Source organism: Enhydra lutris, unplaced genomic scaffold (assembly GCF_002288905.1).
Source record: "Enhydra lutris kenyoni isolate GAN:26980312 unplaced genomic scaffold, ASM228890v2 scaffoldscaffold37, whole genome shotgun sequence".
Classification (NCBI taxonomy): Eukaryota; Metazoa; Chordata; class Mammalia; order Carnivora; family Mustelidae; genus Enhydra; species Enhydra lutris.
In genome coordinates, this window is record NW_019154121.1 from 32112888 (window position 1) to 32131774 (window position 18887).

The 18887-nt window shown below is 44.9% G+C and overlaps 1 protein-coding gene across 1 annotated transcript in view; it reads right to left on the reverse strand.

Moving 5' to 3' along the window:
* Window positions 1-2309: 2309 nt before the first annotated feature.
* The window catches only part of LOC111154369 (extended synaptotagmin 2), a 79900-nt gene continuing 63322 nt past the window's right edge, over window positions 2310-18887 (reverse strand). Inside the window, exons 14-22 of the mRNA XM_022513919.1 lie at window positions 16995-17069; window positions 16101-16187; window positions 11928-12077; window positions 10114-10499; window positions 8910-9008; window positions 7522-7653; window positions 5806-5911; window positions 5070-5119; window positions 2310-4975 (exon numbers count right to left, since the gene is read on the reverse strand). Of these exons, the coding sequence (XP_022369627.1) occupies window positions 4930-4975; window positions 5070-5119; window positions 5806-5911; window positions 7522-7653; window positions 8910-9008; window positions 10114-10499; window positions 11928-12077; window positions 16101-16187; window positions 16995-17069 (1131 nt within the window). The 3' untranslated portion in view covers window positions 2310-4929. The remainder of the gene's footprint in view (window positions 4976-5069; window positions 5120-5805; window positions 5912-7521; window positions 7654-8909; window positions 9009-10113; window positions 10500-11927; window positions 12078-16100; window positions 16188-16994; window positions 17070-18887) is intronic.

An 18887-nucleotide genomic window follows, 5' to 3' on the forward strand; every position in this document is an offset into this window, starting at 1 on the left:
AACTCACAACCCCCAGATCAAGAGTCGCACACTCTACCAACTAAGCGAGGCAGGTGCCCCCCATTATATTTTCTAATAGCTAGTAACAGTATATGAGACACAGAGATTTGTATGTTTTTATAACTGGCCCTTTGTTAAACACTTGTTAGTAAGTTTTCAGATTACTGAGTTTTTTAAGATTTTTATTTATTTACTTGACAGAGAGAGATCACAAGCAGGCACAGAGACAGGCAGAGAGAGAGGAGGAAGCAGGCTCCCCGCCGAGCAGAGAGCCCGATGCGGGGCTCGATCCCAGGACCCTGAGACCACGACCTGAGTCGAAGGCAGCGGCCCAACCCACTGAGCCACCCAGGCGCCCGTGAGTTGTTTTTAAGATTTTATTTGAGAGGAGAGAGAGTAAGCACACACACAAGCAGGGGGAGGGGCAGAGGGAGAGGGGGAAGCAGGCCTCCGCTGAGCAGAGCCCAATGTGGGTCACGACCCGAGCCGAAGGCAGACGTTTCACCGACGGAGCCCCCCAGGAGCCCCACTTTCTTAGGTTTTATAGGTAGACAATCTCACATCTTGAAACCGACGTCTCTCATACAAAACTTATCGTTTTTCTTTTCATATCGTATTGCCCAGGGTTTCCAGAATAACACCAAATAAAGGCAGACTTCCTGGCTCCTTTCCCACGTTTGGCTCCATGTTTCTCAGATAATTACACCGTTGGCTTTTCGTTGCAATGGCATTCGTCATGTTCATTAGTACCTTTCTCTCTTAGACTTCACAGAGAACGGTTGATAGGTGTCTTTCTTCCGACAGAAACTTGAGACAAGTTAACGTTAGGGTCTGCCCAGCTGGAGACTAACTCAGCCAGCACCAACCCACTCACCGGGTGCCCAGAGCAGTGCGGAGCCGCCGGAAGGAGATCTGAACAGCTGCGGGGTCTCTACCCTTGGGAGCTTCCAGTGCAGCTGGGAGGCGATGGGGAGTGCTGGTCCGGGGCGGCTGAGGAAGGGCACTCGGTGGAGAAGCGAAGGGCAGTGGGGGTAGCCAGCCCAGTGTCCAGCGAAGAGCAGGTTGGGGCACTGAGGTGGGAAGGAGGGGTGGGGAAGTTTCCGGAACGGATGAGCGGCACCATAGAAGGAAGGAAGGAAATTCGCTTGAAGGGTCTCCCAGCTTAGTGTGCTCTCGGTTTCTCTTCTAAGAGCACGGACAGCAGGAGAGTTACCGGTGGTTTCCAAGACCCCTTTGGCTGTTTCAGAGAAGGCCGGGGCAGGGGGCCAAGGCACCGACAGGGAGCCGAAAGACGGGCGGCTTGGCCTTGAGACAACAGCCCAGTAGATGTATTCCGGGGTAGAACTAAGGGACCTGTAATTGCACAGGAAGGGGGCGAGGCAGGTGGAAGCAGAGGGACCGCCTAGGTCTCCATCTCGAGTTCCTTGGCAGACGGGCAGAAACACCGCGAGGCCGCCCAGTGCGGAGGGCTAACGAGGAGGCACTGGGTTACCGGGCCTTCAGCCCAGCAGCAGTCTGCACCGCAGATACAAACTGGGAAACTATGGTGAGTCACTGCGATCGAGCAGAAGGCAGAGTAAATATTAAAACAGGCACTGGCCCTACAACCCATGCCCGTCCACATTCTCAGTCTGTGGGAAAGGTGCCTGAGGAGTGGCCGGCAGCACGTTAGGGCCGGGTGTCCGGAGCCGCCACGGGCACTGGCAGGGCCTGGCCTAGTGCTTCCCCACCTGGTCCAGCCAGCCTCTGCGTCATCACTTCTCAAGGCCTCCGAGAAGACCCTCAAAGACTATTTTTCCTACTTGTGACTGTCCTTCGTAAGAGCGGTTTTTAAAACCCTAAGTCTATGGGGCGCCTGGGGGGCTCAGTGGGTTAAAGCCTCTGCCTTCGGCTCGGGTCATGATCTCTGGGTCCTGGGATCGAGCCCCGCATCGGGCTCTCTGCTCAGTGGGGAGCCTGCTTCCTCCTCTCTCTCTGCCTGCCTCTCTGCCTACTTGTGATTCCTCTGTCTCTGTCAAATAAATAAATAAAATCTTTAAAAAAAAAAAAAAAGATGGGAACAAGAGAGGGGCGCCTGGCCGGCCCGGCTGGTGGAGCATCTGACTCTCGATCTCAGCGTTGTGGGTTTGAGCCCCACCTTGGTCATGAAGATGGAACAAGAGGCCTAGTATCGGTGACCTCACGTTCTTTTGGAAATGAAAGAATTCAAACACAGAACATATAAATAATGTACTGTATCTACTTTTCAAAATATTTGATCCCACACTGAAAACTTCACTTCAAAAGACAAAAGAAAAACAAATCACAAGTTAGGTAACATAAACATTTATTGAATAAATACATGCATTGTCATGTAAAATTAGTTGATCAAAAAGAACATTCTATAATAATTAAAAAACCCCGTTTCCCACTTGCAGCGGCAGTGACCAGAGTATGAACACACACACGCTGGTCTGCACGGTTCCTGAAGGGCTGACCTGCTGCTGAAGCGTACCAGCGACACGAACTCTCCTAGGGCAGAATGTATTTTGCGGTGAGTACAGCTGTGATCTGAAACCTGAAAACACCACTGCCACACTTCCATATTTTAAGGCACAGGATAAGCAACCCACATGTACAAACCAACAGAATTCAAAGCCATTTAATTTTCTTCCCATTGGTTTGGCTCAATATAGAAAAGTTAACGTTCCCTTTTCCTGGACAAATTGAATATTAAGAACCAGTGATGAACATTTTGAGGACTCAAGTGTTCTCCATCACCAGGATCCTGGAGTGCCGAGTCTGGCCTCAACGGTCATTCTCACCCCTCCCCTCAGCACAGAAGAGCTTCTCAGTAAATGCTCACGTTGCCACAGGACGGAATCACATCGGGAAGCGTTTTACGTCTTTAGAATCGTCCCTTTCCTTTCTTCCTTTCCTTTCAAGCAGAACAGACCAAAGTCCGCTGCCAGAGGCCTCTGAACATGCAGAAGGGTCTGTCTCCAGGCTCCCCGGTCCCTGGGTCACAAGGCCCATGTCATGCTGCTAACTGGCTTTCTACCTTTCATTGTATTTATTTTGTCTCATTTGTTAAATAAAGCATTCCATAAGGTAAACGTGTACCAAACAGGTGAGCACATGACCGCAAAATCCCAGTGTTTAGGGTGTTGGTAAAAATTATTGGTATGAAGCATTTCAGTGAGCAGTTCTCTTTTTATAGATTATGCCAGAAGCCCTTCAACAGACTGAATTAAGAAAACAAACCTAATACCACGGGCAGGCAACCAGATTTAGTAAGTAGTTCCCTGCCTTCACCATGCTACTAAAACACCACAGCGAATTTGTGTGCCCCTAGTTTGCGTGTGCATCGGAACATTCATAAACTCCCTCCTGTACATGAATATCGGACACGGTTGACAGTGAGGTTTCACTAACTAGGAAACCGGTCTAACCCCGGGCTAGGGGTTATGCAGTCTTTACGATGACGTGAAAAGTGTCGTGAACTACAGACTCCATTATGAACAAACCCATGGTTCCACGTGTCCGTTAAAACCAACGTGAAATCGCCGGAAGGCAGGAGTGTGCGGAAGTCACACCAGCGCCCACCACAGGCACTTTGGTATTTTGGTCACACGAGCAGTCCGTGAGTCCACGAGCTCTCCAGTTCCGGTCACCGAGTTCCACTCCCTTGGTCTCCGAATACACGACTCTAGAATGTTCTCATGGCGAAGGAAGTCCCTTGCATCAGACGCTTCTCAGAGACGCGCTCAGCCAACGACACGGCTGCAGAGCCTCGGGCATATGAACATGATATACTAACCCAGAAAGAAAACAAATATCCCACAACAAAAGCTGTATAACAATATCCCAGTACTGAGGTCAGTCAGGGCAGAAAGTGAGGAGACTCAGGAAATGGTTGTTTACAGCCGCCAGCCGCAGAGCCGGAGCCCTCGGCCCAGCAGCCAGCAGCCTCGCGCAGGGCATCCGATGGCCTACGTGGCACTGAGGGCCGGATGGATGAGCTGTCGGTTTTCAAACCGACTTCCCGCCTACTTAGGACCCACCCCACACACTTCATGGGGACCACGTGAGCCTGTCTTCACAGGCTGGGAAAACACTGAAAATGTGTGTTCTATTTTAGGAAGTGTAACTGTGTACCTGTGTACTACTTCATGAATAACTTGTATCAAGCAACTAAAAATAAACTTAAGACATTTCATTTTACGTTAAGAAATTTCAAATTAGTGCCCATGATTCATGGATCACGGCAGTGCTCTTCGTACTCTGGATTACTCAGCTGCACTTCTCCTTATATGCACTTCCACAAACTCTCAACAATACAGCTTTATGGAACTGGTAGTATTTTGAATACTTTCATCATTCATGATGGGCAGAAGTATACTAATATTTAAACTTTCAGCCTTTTTAATAAGAAACACCATAAAACTGGTCACTGAGAACTTTACCCTGCGAAGACAAAGTGATTATCTGTCATAAGAATTTAATACATTTTAGAAGAAAAAAAATATATTTCCTTAATCCATTTTCTTCAGAATTCAAACCAGCATGTAGAGATTATAAAAAATAGTCTATTTACATGGCATAGTGTACCTCAGTGTGTACAAAACAAGGCAACAGTAAAGCATGTACATACATCTGGTTCCTGGCAGAGAAAACTGACAAACCCCTTTACATGACACAGTAACTAACTGCTACCCTATTACACACTATTATAACAGGTGAAACACTAGAGAAAATTAAACATATAAAATCTAACGATAATATTGGCCAAATATGCCTAAAATGTCAACATGGTTTATAAAATTATGAAGATTTATATAACTAAATACACTGAAATTATAAAACCAGTATCGGTACATGTGTGGGAGGGTGTGCTCTGAGCACACAGGGTAGGTGGGGACACCAGGGTGGGCTCCTCGGCCAGATGGACTACGTCACCACGTGTGGTCTCGTGCCGTCTTCTGTGAGGTCGTACCTAGGGGTGCACAGGGAGAGGAGGACAGACCTGAGGTCAGCCGGGGACAGTGCTGAAGGAAACACACAGGGTTCGTCTGTGCTGGGACACTCACCACTGGGTCCAACCCCGGGCTAGTTCTTCGGACGCCAGACCGACCAACACCTGTGGGAGGAACAAAAATGGTCACAGTGGGCGGAGCAGCCCCTGCGCACGCACCCCCAAATCCTCCCAGCCTCCCCAGCCTCCTCCTGCCTCAGCACGGAGCCCACTCTCTGCTATCTTGAGTCTTTCCCAGTCGGTGTGCTGGGCGCTAGGACCCCTGTGAATGATACGGCGGGTCGCATTCAAGAGCCCCACCCTGTACCCAGCAGTCTCAAAGTTCTGTTAAGAAGACTCAGTGCCGACGATTCATAGAAATCCCGGCGCACGGGCCACTAAGGGCAGCATGGCCGGTACGGATCCCCGTCACTGGGACCGCTAACTGAAAACTCCCTCTTCCCTAACCCGACCTCTGTGTACATCTAATATTAAAGATTGTATAATCTTATGCAGGAGTTACATGTGAATTTAGACAAAGACTAGAATAAATTCAGAAAAATAAAGCCACTAATCTGTTAGATGAGTAATACAATACGCTAACTATATGAATATGTAAAAATAGCCTTCAGAATGTACTCAGGTTTTAAACAGCACGTCTTTCACAGTCTACTATTTTATAAAGAAGCATAATTACAAAGGAAGTTCACCCTTTTCCACTTATTTAAGTATGGTCTAAAAAAATGCATTTTGCGTAAGAGTTTAATGTTCATAAAATATAGGAACTGACCAAGGCTATTTTTCAAGCTTACTTTGCCAAGAAGCCCTTTGTCTTTGGACAGGAAGCCGCCGCTGTTCTTCACTGCTACATCCAGTGTCCTCCTCTGCACTTCTGGTAACGAAACACTGAAATCAAAGCTGACATGGAAAAAAGAGGACCTTCCTTAAATTTCCCCAATAACTTTACTGTATTTTATTATAACTAAAAAATGACATTTCTGCTGATGAGACAGTTCCAAATGTTATGCTGACTTTTTATTACACAACTGAGCTCTGTTCAGTGTTTGGATCTGGCATTTCCTAAAGACTCAAAAACAAATTTTTCCCGTTATTTTCCAAACATACGTGGGGACTCTTGCTCCGTAAGTATGGAAAAGGCCCTATTGCCTGTGGCTCCCTCATGTGAGGAGGGTGCTGTGTTTATAATAGTTACAGCAACGTGGTGGGGGGGCGGGGTGCACTGGGGACGTTTATAGGACACATCAGGGGGTCCAGACAAGTTCATCATCCGGGCCTAAAGACTATGGAGCACGAACTACCACCCCTGGGTGAGCGAACTAAGTGACCTGCGCATGGAAGGGAACAGATCTGCAGTGCACTTTTTAATGGCTGAAGTCCGGTGCCACGAACTAAAATGCCTCCAGGGCACCACGTCTTCAAAGCTGGCTGGCGCCTGCTGTTGAGAGGCAGGGTCTCTGGTAAAGCAGAGGACAGGGAGCCTGAGGCCCTGCAGGGCCGTGGCTGGAAAGCAGCTGGCCTTTCCATGGGGCAGGAGCAGCCAGAAACCCAGGCTTGCAGGTGGAGAATCCTTACATGCTGCGAGCTAAGCGAGAGCACTGTCAAAACACGCCCGCACCAGGATTTGGCACACCTGCCCATTCACGACCCTGGTTAAACAGAGTTGTTGGCGTGAAGTTATGACCAGTGCCTTTAAAGATAACTGTAAACAGAAGTGACAGATACTTTGACACCATCTGACTTTGTTTCACCAAATGCTGGTGGATTTTTAGCTACAGAGCTGTAACGTGCGACACCCAGTCTGCACAGACTGAGGTTTACGTAAAGGTGGCCTGAGGACCCTAGAGGCCCCCTCCCCAGACCCTCTCTGGAGATGAGCACATCAAACTGACAGCAGAAGCAGTAGGACATTTATTAAGACAAACCTTTAAAGAGATCTGCAAAAATGTTAAACAATAATGACATTTATTTATATACATATTTTTTATTGTTTTGGAAACTAGTTGTTTTTCAGAAAACGATTTTACGATGTTATAGGTTTACTATTGTTTTTTAAAATAAAATTTAAAATCAAGCATTGGGTCTTGTAGGTAAGTGATGAACCACTCAATTCTACTCCTGAAACCGTAATTACACTGTATGTTCACTAACTAGAATTTAAATAAAAATGTGAAGGAAAAAATTTTTAATTCTCAGTTTTTATTTATAACTCAAAAACCAAAAGATACAACCCCACAAAATACAGTTCTTTAAGCTCCTCAATCATGAGTCTCTCTTCCACAGTGTCCACAACTTGGACTTACTAGGTATGGTGCTTCTAGATGAAGTTCAACATGTTTATTTATGCAGTAAGTCTGGCAAGTCTGTGGGCGCTAATGTGGAGTTCTTCACAGACACTTTGCAACACGGTGTTGGTCTGAATGCACTAGTCATTCAAAGGTATTGATCAAGCCTTCCGTATCTGATGATTCAAGAGGCTGCCCCCCACCCCACCCCAGTAAGCATCATACCTCTGGTCAAACACGGGGTTCAGTGTTTTCTTTGACACGTGTGTTTTTCTCCTTCCTGATCTCCTCTTGTCTGGTAACAAATACATGCGGACATAGGGGTCAGAGCCATCTTCAGAGAAGGCAATGAGATTTCTTATGACACAAACCAGAGAACACTAGATATTAGAATCCAGGAAAATGACAGTATGCGTCATGCTCAAGTTCACTGTTCTGATTTCCCATTTACTTAAACCACTGAGAAGCACAAAGAAGCAAAGTGTGCTTCTGTCTTCACCCTGTGCTCACTCACTGGCGTAGGCAACTTCTGCCTCCATTTCTTGAGCCCAGTATTTGGGGGACATTCTGGTACCCCACTCTACTTTAAAGTACTTTAATGTACTTACACTCTGTGTCTTCCCCCAGGGAAGGAGAAGCCTTCCTTCTGGCCGGGGGAAGCAGCCTTCGGCAGACCCCAGCGAGGCCACCCCCTCCTCAGGGCCAGCTCAGCGGCTCACTCCTCTCTGCCCTTCGATCACCTGAACCTTTCACCTCCTCTGAGCAGCCCGTGCTGCTCTTCTCTTAGGACAACTGGTCTGAGCCAGACACAGTCTAGCACTTAATTACATGCAACCACTTCAAATTATCTGCTTACTGATCAACTTGAAAATCTAGTTAGGGGATTATTTGGTGAGACAGTCATTCTCTCACAGCAAGTACATAAGGTGCTCAAGAAACAGGTGTGAAGCTGAACCCTACATTTACAGTTTTTCTAAATGTCACTAATTTCAACTTCCTATGTTTCTAAAAGTCTTTTGTAAGCTCCAAATATTTATGTCATACATTTATACTGTAACTTCTACTGAGATGGGCAAGTTACCTAAAAAGGAAACAATTAGTTGGCTGCACACTCTCATCACCGATCAGATACAAATTATAGCAACACTGGCGTCTCAGGTTACACTTACCACATTAGTGCACTGTACAATACCCTGTTCCCGACTGGGGGTGGGGGGAAGGCACACCTGTACCCTCAGGTGCCAGTGTGAACTCGTATGCCACAGAAAAAGTCCTGAGAGACTACTGGCAAATGCCACCTGATCCCATAAACTTTTCTGGATCTTTCGAATTGATATAAACTTACTCCTGGAAATTTAATCCCAAAGAGACACTTGAAGAAAGATACTTTCGTTACCATGTTACATGTAATACTAAATATCCAGGATGGCAACTGAAGAGTCTATTATTACAAAGCAACCAAAATGGCTTTGAATAGAAGATACTCACCTACGAAAGCAAGACCAAGGACACAACACTGAATACTAGGGTTATGGTACAATCTCGTGACTTTGGTGAGGCCAGAACTCAGTGCTCTGCTCCCCGTGTAACGGCTGCCCGGGGGCCCAGCTCACCTGCAGGAGTGCACGACCACCACGAGTTTGTTCCGCTGGGAGCTGTGCCGGATGGTCAGCTGGATCTGCCCCAGAGGCGACTGGCCCAGGGTCGTCCCACTGGGGAAGCAAAGCAGAAGGTTACCGCTCTCCTCAGAACTGGAGGCCGTGTGTCACTGGCATGGGAAGGAACTACATTGCCCGTGGACGGCACAAAGTCTGAACTTTGGACTCTCAATCAACCAGCTGAACTCACAATTCAAGTGAGGGTTCCACGTAACTTAGCTTGTTCAGTTAGGACGCACGGTAAAAATGGGACTCTGAGGTCCTGTCACTCCCCCAACGACAGACGCTTGCTCAAAGCCCCACGCACGTCGCGTGCTCTGTCCAGCAGGCTCTCTGACAAAACAGGACCCCTTGGCTTTCTCTCCAGGGCCGAGGCACAGAATCCCAAGACCGCTGACGGCTGCTCTGGTGCAACGCACCCAAGACCGCGCCGGCTACTCCCCAGACTTGGTTCCTGAGAGAAGGTGCTTTCTTATTTAAAATTCTAGTGTTGCTTTCAAAGCAAGAGAGGAAGGGACTGGTTTCATTTTTCCAAAACAGCGGAAGTGAGAAAGGACGAAGGAGAGAAGTGTGCTGTGGGGGTCGCAGACCTGCATCCTTCCTCTCCCCCCAGGAGCCCTCATCCCAGCTCTGCCTCCACTTCCGATTCCTCAACACACCCCCGAGAGTGACAGACAGGAAGAAAGGCTTCAAAGGGCAGTTTATTCCTTCCACTGAGAGGAAAAGGCTAACGTCTGAAGCTTGTGATATCTGTAAGCCGTGTGCTCCTCTCAAGAACGCAGGGGCCTATGTATGAATCCAGATTCTAGACTAGACAACTAGACAACGGCCAGAGGTCAGAGCGCTAAGCACACAGGACCTGTTCTTATAGCACAGACAGAGCTGCTGTGCTTAGAGCACACATCAGCCCTGGATCCTGTCTTCCTGGTCTGAGGACAGGCACACCACAGCTTCAGACCCTTTTCTATTCATGGAACCTGTTACCCCACTGCTTCCTGATCCTTAAACGAGCCAAATATTAGGTCCAAGAAAACAGGAGGTTTATTTTCAAAGTCAAGGACTCAAGGAGCCAAAGGCCAAAGCCACCTCAAGTTCTTCTAACTAACTTAAGATGATGTTCCCTCTGCAGCAGGAAAGAACAAAGGAGGTGTCTAATTACTTCTCCAGCTGCCGTAGTCTCTGCCGAAGCTCCTGGGTGGCGATGGGCAGTGATATGTCTGAGGCTATGCTTGGGGTGGGCTCCTTAACGGAGACATGGCTGGGGGAGCAGGTGGCACCGGTCTGGAGGCTGGAGGAGCTCCTGCCCAGGTCTCGCAGCCCCTGGGGGCTGGCCTCCACAGGCTGGGCTCTCTCTTCTATGCCAGGCTTACTGCTGCTCCCCATGACTGGAGTGCACGGGGCTGTGCTGCTGTCACCAGAGCCTGGTGATGCAGACTTCTGAGATCTCACGGATATCTTCCTCCCTTCTTTAGAAACAGAGGGTCGCTTTACTTGAGCTGAGTGTTGGTGGTCTGGAGACCTTTCTTGCTTTTCAAGGTGGAGTACCTAGAAGTGAAAATAAACATAAAATTAAAGTCAGTGATACTAGGGGCGCCTGGGTGGCTCAGACATTGAGTATCTGCCTTCAGCTCAGGTCACGATCTCAGGGTCCTGAGACAGAGCCCCGCATCAGGCTCCCTGCTCAGCGGGAAGCCTGCTTCTCTGTCTCCACTCCCCCTGCTTGTGTTCCCTCTCTCGCTGTGTCTCTCTTTCTGTCAAATAAATAAATAAAAAAATACAAGCTTAAAAAAAAAAAAAAGTCAGTGACACTAGAACAGCCTGATACCTGAATGACTTCAGATATAGTCATTTGCAAATGTTTCTTTAAAAACTGGCACAAAACATTCTGAACAGTCTAGTCTATATGTTCACTCACTCTACTATTAGAGTAGTGCCATGTGACAGCTCAGAAAAAGTGAAGTCTGATGAATCAGAGTATCACTTCTGTGACGTAAATGTCACTTCTGGGTGTTTCTCTTCAGCCTCTTCCATCCGCATGCATTCCCACACAGGTGCGGGGGACGTCACTGCTGGGTGAGCACGGGCCGCGTACCCCCAAGAAGGGATGAGCGGCAAGGATACCCTGCCCAGTGGCCACTACACACAGCAGCCTTGATGCGGGCCAGGCCTCACACTCCTCAGCTCGTGTGAGGGCGCGGACCCTGTGCTTTGCTGGCGTTCGTCTGTAGTGTCCGGGTGTGCAGCACTCTGCTGAGCAGAGCCTGTGCTCACAACCCTGCACCTGGGGTCACTGGGATGGCGCCGCCTTTCCCTGCCTCTGTATACAAAGCTGCGGCAAACATCTTTCTGTTCAAGGTCTCTCTGCGTTCCGTCTTACTGAAAGTCAGATTTGCAGAGAAAGGGTTCCTGGTTCAAGGGGCTCTATCGTTCACGGCCGGGAGACACTGCAGGCCTTCCTGCAGAAACTACCCCCAGAGTTGGGACCGAGTGCAAAGAGACCACGTATGCTGCATACTCCACTAAGTTTGCTTTAATTTTTTAAAAAAGTGGGTTCTTTTTAATTTGCATTTTAAAAATTAGTGAGTTTTAGCATTTTTCATCTGTTTGTCAACTTTATTAATTTTCAACATTTCCTTAGGCACTCCTAAGGGTCACTGTCTATTTTAGACAAAAACTTTTTTGTTTGTAGTGTCTACCACCTTGTAGAATTTTATTAATTTTTCCCTCTTGAATGACTTTTGAAAATTTAACTTGGCCTGCTTCAAGCAATCAAAAACACCAACTTGGGCAGATGTCTGAGTCCAAGCCTCAATTCTCTCTCCCTCAGGCATCTGGAAACCGTCAGCAGCAGTCTCCGCTCCGCACACGAGTGCCCCAGGCCCTCTACCCTTCTCTGGAGCAGAGCCCAGGAGTGTCAGCAGTGCTGCTCGTCACCCTGTGCGCTCTCCCATGTGCTGCAGAAGCCTACAGTACCCTGAGGGCGATCTTCATCTTCAGAGTGCTGTTGGGCCCCGAATTACTGAGCTGGAATCGCTGGTTCATGGTCATGTCGTCACTGGTGAGCAGCTGACTGAGAGGGATCTTCAGATGCCCCAGAGAACACTGATGCTGTTCATCTTTGACCTGAGGGACACATGAGAGAACACACTCAGCTGTGAAGGTAAAGACCAGAAAGCATCTAAGTGTCCAAAATCCAGTCTTTAAAAAACACTTCTGCCATCTCTAGGTTCTCATAAATGACTCACACAACAGATGCTCTCAGAATGCCGTGATGAGTGAGGTTACATTGTGTCCAAGCCCCACGGGCAGGTCCCCTCCTCATCACAGTTCTAACGAGCACAGATGGAGCACTGTGTTTCCAGAATCCATAAGAACCGTGAATTAAGAGGCAGCAGTCTACACAAATCCGAAGATTAGGAAGAAATGTCTTAAATTCTGTGAAAACGGGGACAACACACATTCACGGTGATATGTCTATCCAGTTTCTATTGGTGATACTTGTTTACAGAGAAAAACATTTCTAAGTGCCTTTTATTTTTTAAAAAGATTTTATTTGACTGAGAAAAAGCACAAGTAGGGGGAGTAGCAGATGGAGAAGGAGAAGCAGGCTCCCCGCTGAGCAGGGACCCCGATGCAGGAGTCGATCTCGGGAACCTGGGATCATGACCTGAGCTGAAGGCAAACATGTAACCGACGGAGCCACCCAGGTGCCCCTTCTAAGTGCCTTTTAAACATTTCCTATTTAAAATCTACCTGGTTGTTCTGAAAATTCGCAGTATACACTTTAAGGGCAAGGCAATTTCTCTCTCCTGAATAAGAGCCTTTAGCATTACTTCTGTAACCGGTGTTATTCCTGTTAGAGTGTTGTAATACAAAATAGCTTTGTTTTTTAAAATATATTCTTTTTTAAGTAGGCCCCATGCCCAAAGTGGGGCTTGAACTCATGACCCTGAGATCAAGATCTCCATGCTCTACCTACTGGACCATCCAGGTGTCCCAGTAATACAAAACAGTTTAACCAAACGGAGTAAGAACTCTGGAGATTTCATGGGCTACATGAAAGTAAGTGGTCAAAGATGCTAACTAAACGTGAACATTTAAAAGCCTGATTGCTTATTTCTTTTTAAACTGTAATCATAAAAGCATTTTTTAAAAGATTTTATTTGTTTGAGAGAGAGTGGGTGTGCACATGCACAAGCAGGGGGAGGGACAGAGGAACAAGCAGACTCCCCGCTGAGCAGGGAGCCTGCCATGGGGCTCCATCCTAGGACCCTGAGATCATGACCTGAGCTGAAGGCAAGACACTTAAGCAACTGAGCCACCCAGGTGTCCCTTAAATTAAAAAAAAAAAAAAAAAAAAAAAAAAAAAAAAAAAAAAAAAAAAAAAAATTAAAGATCCTTTAAGTATAGATTATTTGAAAAATAGTACAATTTATGAAGAAAAAATTAGCTAGACAAATACAAAATAAATAATTAGCTAAACATACACATTCTGTATAAAACAGAAAGCAGAAATATAAAAGAGCAAACATAGAAAAATGGACCAGGCTGGGCATGACGGACGGTCCAGGAGCTATGATAACCCACTGCAACACATCCCCTCTCAGACCTCACGACCTCAAGGGGCTGAGGACAAAGTCAGAGTTCTACAAGCCAAACAGAAAATGGAGGCCCTTAAACGTCTCAAAGACTGAATGTTGGGAAATAGGACATAACCAAAAACAAAGAGGGAGCCAGGATTCTCTAGACTGGCATGTTTAGCACGTCAGCAATGGGTGTGTGGCACGAGCTGTGCGATCCACTCGGCACTTTCCGGGCGGCTAAGCTAATACGTGCGAAGGCAGAACACACGACCACCGAGAGTAACAGGTGTATGCTCGGGAAGCTCGGACCCTCCGAAGTGTATACTTCTATACGTTACGTATATTCAAACGCGTGGAGGACTTGTACTTCTGGCCACGACGGAGTAGCCAGACCTAAACTTAGTGTCCCATGTTAGCTTAGGAACAGACAAAACATGCAGGATGGTGGGCTCTGGGATGCACAACATGGAACACTGGACACAGCAGTGCCCGGAGAGCATGGACACCAGTGATGTGAGCCTGACAGCTAGACCCTGCCGAAACAGTGCCCAGGCCCTGACTACGGCACGAGGACGCCAGAGAGATGCGAGCCGTCGCCCGGAAGGAGGAAGGTGAAGAAATTGGGGAGCAGGAGGTTCCAAGAGAGCCAGAGGCCTCTGAAGGTGCCTCCTCTTCAGCCGATCAGCACATGAGCGAGGGAACTACCCGAGGCCAGGAGAGATGTCCCAGGAGGAGCAGGGGACAATTCCCAGAGCACACAGGGCTGCAGACAGTATCCACTCCAAACAGAGATGAGAAATCTCAACACCAGGGCATCCGATTAGCGAGGCCACATGATCACAAGATTAAGAGGCTGCTGGGCCTAACAAAACTAAATCAAACCTTGAAAGGCTTAGTGTCTAAGTTACTTACTTGCAAATGAGAACAAAGCTCCAAAATATTTAAAGGAATACAAAAACTCAGCACTCAAGAATGTAAAATTCACAACGAAAAATGACCAGGCAACCAAAGCAGCAGGAATATACGAGCCATAATGAAGGAAAATAACTCACAGAAGCGGACCCGGCAGTCACGCAGATGACAGAATGAGTAACAAGGCATCAAAACTCTCACACTGAACATGAGAATGTAAGAGAGACATGGAAGAAAAAAAGATCCAAATGTTTTGTAAGATGGAAAATCTAAGATGGAAAGTATGTCTGAGATGAAAAAAACAGGATGGGACTGACAACACAGGAGACACCCGGGGCAGGGAAAAATGTGAAGTCCTGGTCAAAAATTTTCTAAACTTTAACAGCAGCAGACTTTTCACCTAGAAACAGTGCAAGATGGTCCTTTAAGAAAATAAAACTGATAAACCACTTGCCAAACTGATCCCGGAAAAGAGAGGGAACAAGAAAATTACCAGTATCAGGAGCAAGAAAGGGAACATCTTTCTAGGATACTAAAAGGACATTAAAGGGATATTCTGAATAATGTTGTGCCAAGAAATTCAACAATTTAGATGAAATGGATGAATTCCTTGAAAGGCATAAATATAAAAAATTATCAAGAAAAAATAGATAACCTAGATAGATCTATATCTATAATGGAAATTAGTTTGTACTCAAGCCCTTCTTACAAAACTACAGGTCAAGATGGATTCACTGGTGGAATTCTCCAAACATGTAAGGAAAAAACCCAATTCTACATAAACTCTTCCAGAAAAATGCCAGGAAAGAACACTCCCCAACACATTCTATGAGGACAGCATTATCCTGATACAAAAACTAGCATCATAAGAACACAAACTTATAGATTAGTATCCTTCAGGACTAAGATACAAAAACTCTTCACAAAATTTTAGTAAGTTAAACTGAATACACAAAAAGGATACTGCATCATGACCAAGTGGAGTTTATCCCCAAATAAAGGTTTGCAAGGTTTAACATCTGAAAATCAACACTGTATTTTACCACATTTACAAACATAAAAGGAAGAACCATGGAACCACCTCAACAGCCGCAGAAAAGCCTCTGAGAAAATTCAACATCCACTCATGAAGAAAACACTGAGCAAACTAGTGAGCAGCTGGAGTAGAAGGAAACTTCTGAAAAAGTAACAGACTTAACAGTGAAACCCCGAGGCCCTCTCCCCTCACGATCGGGAAGGAGACAGAGATGTCTACTCAGTCCAGAAGTGGGAGGGCCGTGGCAGAGTAACAAGGCAAGAAAAGGAAGTAAAAGGCATCCAGACTGTAAACACGAAGTAGAAGTGACATCATTAACAGAAAATGTGACTGCCGTATAGAAGGCGATCCTAAAGTAGCCATAAACGGCTGAGAGTAACCAAGTACAATAATATATCAATATACAAAAGTCAGTCGCATTTCTAGATACTAGAAACAAGCATCCAAAGTTGAAAATTGAAAAAAAATTATGTATCAAAAAGTGTGACGTATTAAGTCTGACAAAAATATACCGATTACGATGACGGGTCCATAAATTGTACTCTTCAAATCCGTGCAGTGATTTGTACGTTGGTTATATTTCTACAATTCTACTAAAAAATGCAAATAAAATACCTCGACTTCGAGGTCCTGGCGCTTGGGATTGTGAATGAAGAAGGTGAAGTTTTCCTCCCACACAGGTTCATTGGTTTTATACCGAATCTGAAAGAAATCACCAAATATCAGCTCTGTGATACTTTCTGTGGAAAAGGGCTACCGAGACTGTGGGCTCATTCATTTACTGTGTTTGGAAGCTCAGGATGACTTTAATTAAATTCCAAGGCACTTATTCACTGAGCATGTGCTATTATGTATTAATTGTGAAAAGTGTTCAAAGACAGAGATTGTCCAAAGCTTTTAGAGTGGGTCAGGGAAGTTAACTGTTGGGGAATCCCAACTGTGTGCCCACCCCAAAGACAAGACCTCATCTGCTCTGTTCTACCTCTTCTTCTATATAACGCTGGTAACTCAGGAAGCTTCCGAAACTGTGAACATTTTATTTTGTTATTTAAGACTTTATTTGCTGTGAACATTTTAAAAGTGAACAATGGCCTATAGTTTAAATAATTCTTGAAATGCTTTTCTTACATTAAGAAAGTGGAAGACATTACAGCAACAGCATTGCCCTTGACTCTTGAATAGAATTGTGTTTGTGAATTTTAAGGACTGTTGGTTATCTTTCCAACAAAATATTTACAGAGCATTCGAAGAAAACTTAGAACTTTAGCCCACGTCATTCATCCATGAAATCAAGCAAAGGCTACTATAATTTTTTAATGTCATTTTAAAAAAACGAACAATATATTTGTTACCCAATAAAGAAGTACGGTTATCTATGAGTTGACTGATTTGAGAAAACAAGAGAAAGATATGGAAATCAATGATCTCATGCCTACGTCATTAGCCAGCTGACAGTTCTCATCTAAGAGCAGCAACAGTGACATCCCAGGAAACTAGTCAGAATCTTACCTTGCTCTCCTGGGCCTTGTGTCCAACTGACATCTGGACAAGAGGGTTTGGATTGCTGTTTATTTTCTTCCCTGACTATCCAAAAACAAAAAACAGACAAAATAAGTAAGCATACGTCTTGAAACGGGGCTTACTAAAAATGAGATTATTGGCTCATATTAATAGTCATTTCTACTTATTTCTGATACTTCAGTTACAAGGAATATCTGGGAAAAATTTAATTGGAAAATAACTGCTGAGCATATCCCAAAGCAAAACTGTATCTACCATGAGATAAATTAAGAAAATTCCTGTTTGCTTATGATTTTTAAAATGCTAAGGTCTTTTATTTTTAAAGCAAGTTACTTTGGAAAAATGGAATCTTCCAAAAATCTTTAACACTAATTCCAGCTCTTAAAACTTATCTTACTGGTATAAGAAGATGAGTAAGTGCAGCGAATGGAAACAGAAAAACACAAAGAAGGGCAAAGGTAGGAGTGTACAATTCAAAAAACAGTCCCCTGGCTGAAATAATAAAAATACTACAAAGTATCAGAGTCTTCATGTTTTTAACTTAGTATCTTCTGGGCAAACATGTAGCTATCAGATAACAAATCTTGCTTACCAGCTCCTAAGTAATTCTGACTGGAAGAACAAACATCAATCTAGAATTGCATTAAATTAAGCAGATATAAATATGAGAAAAATTCAGGAGTAAAAAAAAAATGGTAAGCATACTTTAGCAGACAGGTGATAGAACATAGTAAAACACAACATATATGGGACATGAGGTTTATTTATAACTTAGCCCCACAAGAAGATGCAGTTAAATATCTGTTAGTGGGAATTAATTAGAAGGTCACAAAAGTGTTTTTTAGTTAAACAATTTCAGAGTCAATCCTCAACACCATAGCAATGACAGAAACAGGCATCAAATTTATGATTATCGGAATAAAATATTACTAGCCCAAACATACTGTGATAATTTATTTTCTGGTTCATCTTTTTGATGAGAATAAATTCTGCAAAATGAAATAAATATTGTTAAAAAAAAATATCCAAGGCTGTAGACTACTGTGGCAGAGAATACTAACTTTTCCCCGAAATCCTTCCTTTCACTCTGGAAGCCCAGAGTTCCAGCTGAGCGCAAGTCCTCTGTATGTACATGAAAATTCTATTTCTGAACTTCCCATGCAGTTGGGTGTGGCTGGGTAATAGTTTGGCCTTCAAGGAAGGGCGTCCTCCCTTCTCAGTGCCACGCAGTGCCACGGGCCAAGATTCCGTTACATTTCAGGGAAATAAAGTCATCTTCAGCTACAGCGGCTGCTGATACAGCAGCTGCGTTGATACAAAAGCTGCTTCTGGGCTTACTGCATCTCGGAAAAGTAGCCTTTCATTCCTAGCGTTACTGTATAGCTTATCAATTCTGAGACACTTTTTTTCTTTTTTTTTTAACGTTCTAACATCTCTTGGAAACAGAATGAAACTTACAGTTGGTAACTTTATGTACCTGTTTTTAGGCAGGTCCCAATTGTAAGATAGTTGTTCTTTATTCAACTGATTTATTTGCTTCCATTTTCCTTTTGATGTGTGTGTGATGTAATAAAAATCTGTATTTATCCTAAGCCTAAAAATCCTTCCAATAAACACTATCAAGCCCTAACTGGAACTTTTTTTCTTTCTTTCTTAGTACATAAAATAATGGTCTATTTTTAAATAAATGATGTTTGAGATTTCATGAAATAAGATAAAATCACTAAGTCTTCTACCATGATGCAATATTCAAAATGCATGAGCACAAGTCAGATATACAGGTACAATGAAAATAATGAGTTAAAAATTTTTTTTTAACATTTAGTTTTTTATATTTTAAATAGGCTCCATGCCCAACGTGGGGCTTGAACTCATGACCCT